This window comes from Cherax quadricarinatus, chromosome 49 (genome assembly GCF_038502225.1).
Source record: "Cherax quadricarinatus isolate ZL_2023a chromosome 49, ASM3850222v1, whole genome shotgun sequence".
Lineage (NCBI taxonomy): Eukaryota > Metazoa > Arthropoda > Malacostraca > Decapoda > Parastacidae > Cherax > Cherax quadricarinatus.
The window spans coordinates 2710147-2716146 of NC_091340.1; the positions used below are offsets into that span (position 1 = coordinate 2710147).

The 6000-nt window shown below is 45.0% G+C and overlaps 1 protein-coding gene across 1 annotated transcript in view; it reads right to left on the reverse strand.

Annotated features, from left to right (window-relative positions):
• The window catches only part of Lmx1a (LIM homeobox transcription factor 1 alpha), a 64027-nt gene extending 58464 nt beyond the window's left edge, over positions 1-5563 (reverse strand). The window contains exon 1 of the mRNA XM_070095091.1: positions 5374-5563. Within this exon, the coding sequence (XP_069951192.1) occupies positions 5374-5558 (185 nt within the window). The 5' untranslated portion in view covers positions 5559-5563. The remainder of the gene's footprint in view (positions 1-5373) is intronic.
• Positions 5564-6000: the final 437 nt, after the last annotated feature.

The window sequence follows — 6000 nt, forward strand, 5'->3', positions numbered from 1 at the left end:
AAGAGCTTATCAGAGACATCGAACTCTCAAGTACAACACATTCAGATCACAACAGCATTCAAGTACAAAGATTTCCAATTTCAGTTTGCCATATTGTGTTGGACTGTCCAGTCTATTAGTGAGCTTTAGAATTTACCTCTGACATCGCCACCGCTTTAACACCCTTACTGTATCTTCCCTCCTCGCTGACGGCCCCGCCGCTGATACAGACTCCCTCTTTCACTTTTTGACAGCAACAGATTTATTACCCAAACTTCGATTATACTTTAGCACTCCTCACCGCCCTTACTAACTCTTTCTCTGTTATACTCCTCACCATCGCTGGTCTCAGTTCAAGCATATTAAACTCTTCGCACATCCTACCCTGCAGCACTGCACGACCCTTGTGGGTCGCAATAATAATAATACTTTGATCCAAAGAAATTTCCAGTGCAAGAGGATGTTTGGTGAATCTAATTTCAACAATGGATATGGTACCTGCGACTAAACAACAAGTGTCATACAGATCCTGGACGACTGTTCTGAGGACTCTAACCGTAAGTCACTACTTGGAAAATATGAATCCGGAAGCGTACAATGTCTGTATTACAAAAGTCTTAATAAGGAACTGGCAAAATTCAAACAGAGAGATCACTGAAGAGTTATCGGAATAGAAAGTGTTATTAAACAAGCCAAAAAGGACAAATAACCCAACAAAATAATTACAATTTACAAAAATATATATGAAGAATAAAAAGCAGACTTGGGAGTGAAAATATCTGAGGATCTCACTTTCAAAGATCACAATGTTATTATAACATCTGCTAGGAAAATGATAGGATGGATAATGAGAACTTTCAAAACAAGGGACGTCAAGTTAATGATGATCCTCTGTTAAGTCACTTATTCTCTCTAGGCTGGAGTACTGCTGTACACTAACAGCCCCTTTCAAGGCAGGAGAAATTACAGATCTGGAGAATATACAGAGAACTTGCACTACACGTATAAGTTCAATCAAACACCTCAGTTACTGGGTCCGTTTGAAGTCCCTCGACCCGTACTCTTTGGAATGCAGAGGGACTAGTCCCAAAATCTGCAAGGATGCCATGAGTACACTAAGAGATGACACAGTAACTGTCAGGGGCCCAAGACTGTTCAACTGTCTCCCATCACACTTAAGGGGCATTACCAATAGACTCCCAGATATCTTCAAGAGGGAGCTGGACAGATACCTATAGTTATTACATGATCAGTCGGGCTGTGGCTCGTGTGTTAGATTGCATATGGTCGACAGTAACAGCCTGGTTGATCAGGCCCTGATCTACCGTGAGGCTTGGTCATGGCCCGGTCCCCGAAGGCGTTGACCCTGGAACACCGTCCAGGAAAACGAAAGAGAATATATAAACCACAGCTTTGTGTCACCTCTTGCAGAGAACCAGGAAGTTGGTCAGATGGTTGCCCAAGTAGATGATGACTCGGAAGATTAAAACTAGATCTTACAGGGGATGACGGAAGACAACTTCAAGTTCTTCGATACGGAAAGTTGGCAGAGATGTTCCTGAGGTGAAGCAGAGTAAGAGATAAACAGATCTTTACATAGTCCAAAGAGGCAAAATATCTAGACTAATCTCAGAGGACGTTGCGTTCGTAGAACACAACAAACAAATATAGGCAAGACCATGACAGTAATAATGTAGACTATGAAACTTAGGAACGTGACCAAAGCTTTTCAAAGTGTACTATAACAGAGACGTGAAAAATATTTCTTATATGTACTGGACTGATTAATACGAGATGAACTATGAAATGCACTTATTAATCAGGATATAAACGAAATTATAGAGTAATGTAGTAGCCGAGGTCTTGACTTTTCAGCCTTCCAGTGTATGTGTGTGTGTGTGTGTGCGTGTGTGTGTGTGTGTGTGTGTGTGTGTGTGTGTGTGTGTGTTAGCACATAAAAGTGCTCAGGTGTTTTTCCTATTTTCACTGTTGGTATTTTTGTACATTTGAAGTCACGCAAATCCGTATATGACGCAAATCCCATACATGTAGAAGTATGTTATTAATGGTACATGAGGCGCGCGTACACAGTTCATGAGGATGAGTTACAGTCTGACCAAGTGGTTACCACAGGAGGCGAGATTCAAGTCAGAGTGTGAGAGCAGAAATATTCTGGCATCCAGTAACAGGTAAATATAATTTGTGTTCCGGACCAACACCACATCATTACTGTCCCTCCCAAAAAGACAATATCCTCCTCCTTCCCTCTGTCTCCCTCCCTCTACCTTCCCTCCCACTCAGTGCCATCCCTGGCCCCACCCAGGGCCATCACTGGCCCCAGCCAGTGCCATCACTGGCCCCACCCAGTGCCATCACTGGCCCCACCCAGGGCCATCCCTGGCCCCACCCAGGGCCATCACTGGCCCCACCCAGTGCCATCACTGGCCCCACCCAGTGCCATCACTGGCCCCACCCAGTGCCATCCCTGGCCCCACCCAGGGCCATCACTGGCCCCACCCAGTGCCATCACTGGCCCCACCCAGTGCCATCACTGGCCCCACCCAGTGCCATCACTGGCCCCACTCACACACACTTCTCCAGCACAGTAAAGTCGATGACTTGGCTAGTAAGTTTATTTAGGTGCAGGGACACATAAATACAGTTACGTAAATTATCAAACACAGCAGCACGTGTGTAAACTACATAGGGTAAACCTAAAATTCTCAAAGTGACTTACTTAAATTGTTACATTATTTAAACCTTAACAGTTAAAAAAAATGCTAAGTAGCGGAATTAGCATTTAACATTGAACTGGTCCAGGACACTTACATGAGGCCTCTACCTCCAACACTGGTTGTGACAGAGCCCAGCACAGCCACCACCACCATAATAAACATATACAATATACTGAATCTGACAAGATAAACAACTCGCAAAATCGAGGTTTGGAACCCAGAAAATAAGGGTTCAAGTGACGACCCTTTCATTAACTTATTACAGTCCTTCATTACCAAGTTTTGTTCACACTGACACGTGACTTAGAGAAGACAAGATCTAGAATTAATCAGTGGTTGCTAGACAAGCCCAAGTTTCTCCATAACTCCTGGAAAAGAAGCTTAGAGAGGTGTAGGAGGGTGTAGAGAGGTGTAGTGGGGTATAATAAAGAGGTGGGGTGGTACGGGGTGTAGCAGAGTGTACAAAAGTGTAGGAGAGTGTAAGGAGGATATAGAAAAGATACTGAGGGAGTAGGGAGTCTCAGTAGTGAGTATGAAGGGTGTAGCAAGATTTAAAAAGGGAGTCGTGAGTCTTAGTAGGGTGTTTGAAGGGTGTAGGGTCTTGGGGGTGTAGCAGGGAGTAGACAAATGCAGTTGGGTTGTGGTAGGTGTAAGACGGTATACAGAAGTGTAGTAGGTGGAATAAAGGTGTAGAAGGATGGTGAGAGGTGTAGAAGGATCGTGAGAAGTGTAGGAGGGTGTAGAGAGATGTATAGAATGTAAGGAGTTGTAGGAGGGTGTATGAAGGTTAGGAAGAATATTAGTAGGTATAAGGCAGTGTAGGAGTGTATGGCTGTGTAGGGAGGTATAGGAGAGTGTATGGCGGTGTAGGGAGATATAGGAGTGCACGGCGGTGTAGGAAGTGTAGGGATATGTAGTGTAGAGATGTTGGAGAGTATCGGGAAATACAGAAGAATATATTAATGAGTAAGCAAGTGTTGAGAGGTAAAACAGATGTTGGGATATGTAAGGAAGGTGTAGGTATGAGTGGAATGGTGCAGGAAATTGTAGTAGGGTGTAGATTTGTGTCGCTACGGTGAAATGAGGTATAGTGTAAAGATGGTGTAGGGAGTGTATGAGTATGGTGGTCATCAGGAGGGTGAGCCCAGTACAAGGCGCTTGTCTACACACGCAGCGACCACACCAATAACATTGTCTGGGCTCAGATGTTTATCCAACCTCGCTCGCCGCCCCTTATGATGCCCCGACCTCCACCCACAACCTAACTTCTCTTCTGCTCCTCGTTGTCTACTTTCCCTACCTCGATCTCCCCTTTCCCTCTTTCTCATCCCTCTCCTCTTGTCTGCTCCCCCTCTCTCCATCTCCCGTTGAAAAAAGGTAACGTCCCTTACCTGGGGTGCACGGTATAATCTGCAACACCTAAGACTTTACAAGTTGCTGTAAAACTCTCTTTGAGAGGCAGTGTCTTGCCAGACCTCTAGGCACTATCATCGTGCCCATTCCAAAACCGAACTATCACAAATTTTGATCCGTCTCATTCACATCCTGCCCAAATACAACATGAACTCTCCCTGTCAGTCTATGTGGCTTCCTACCTGCAAGAAGCTGTGCTTGCTGAGAGCTTCACCAGGCAGATATCTGGCATAGAGAAACACTTCATCAACCTCAGAATTCTTTTAACATAGCCTCTCCCCTCATCTTTGCATATTTATTTTTGGTTAATGTGTTCACTTCTGTTTTCGTCTAACATTTTTCTCTACATCTGTGCATGTATTTCTTGCTAATTACAGGGCTCGTACAAAGAGGTGGTATAACACTGCTGAGGTGCAGGGCTGGAAAATACAATTCTTCTTTTCGTCACTTGGTGTGAGAGTCCACCTACAGTCAGGATCAGTCGTTATTGTCCAGGTCTCACGTTGTTTTCAACGTACGAGTCTACTTCCTAAAAAATCTCGCATTTTAAGCCTCTGGCCGAGCAGTGGGGTGACCCTGCTGTTCAGGTCTGCTGCTTAGGTCTGTTGCTCAGGTCTGCTGCTTAGGTCTGTTGCTCAGGTCTGCTGCTCAGGTATGTTGCTCAGGTCTGTTGCTCAGGTCTGCTGTTCTGCTCTTCTGGTAGAAATGACTCCTGGTTTGGCTGGTTCACTGGGCTTTAAGCCCATCAACTAAAGAAGGGTCATTAAGGCTGCTTGTAAGCTATTCATCATTGGTCAAGAACACATTAGCCTCTCAGACAGAATAACCATGATACTTCTCATTTCTTTTAGCCCACACCTTCCTCACACCCCTCTCTAATGCCCACACCCCTCTCTAATGCCCACACCTTCCTCACACCCCTCTCTAATGCCCACACCTTCCTCACACCCCTCTCTAATGCCCACATCCTCCTCACACCCCTCCTGCTTATTCGTCACTCAGTGCCCAACCCATTCAAGATACCGAAGTCACTGCCCAAAGATGAAATACTTGACAATATCCTCACCAACTTACTGAAGTCTCCCAGCCCAGGGTAGATTACATCACTTGACATACAAAACCCGCGCTTACTGACGATGTATCTATCATACAGAGAATGTCTATTATATCTAATGACATAGAATAGGATAATAGAATATTGTTGGCGTATTCAATATCACTTAAATTAAAAAAATGTGTTCCTCACCTGTCGTAATCGAGTTTGCAATAGATTTTGTTGTCCCTGGCGAAGCAAGAGTGTTGTAGCTGGACGCGACACACACAACAGACGAGGCAGTCTTCATGCCACGAAGTGTCGATAACTCTCATGATGAACCTGTCTTGGATGGTCCTGCCGCAGCCTTCACACATCTCCACCCCCACTGGCTTCATCACCTCTGTGGCCGCAGTCGCAGGCGGGGGAGAAGGCAGCAGTTAGTCCCTCATTATGATTATTATCACACTCATGATCATTGTTGTATTGTAGGAAATAGTCAATTTATATAATATATTCGGCGCCAGGAATGGCAGAGATGGATCGTTAGTCATCTGATCGCAGTTCGATCACTGACATTTCAGGCTGGAAGCGCTAAATTCGTATGGGTCATAAAAGCTCCTGGGACGTAAAATAAACCATGGAACGGGTGGAGCTTGAACCCATGGCGAGTGAACATTAAAACTCACGGACCAGTGTATCTCCAGGAGGAAGGGAGGGGGGGGGGTTAAGGAAGTACTAGTACTGCTAAAACTACTAGTACTACTACTACAGCTACTACTACTACTACCTCTACCATTACGACCACAACTGCCACTGCATTACTACCTCTGGTTCTAC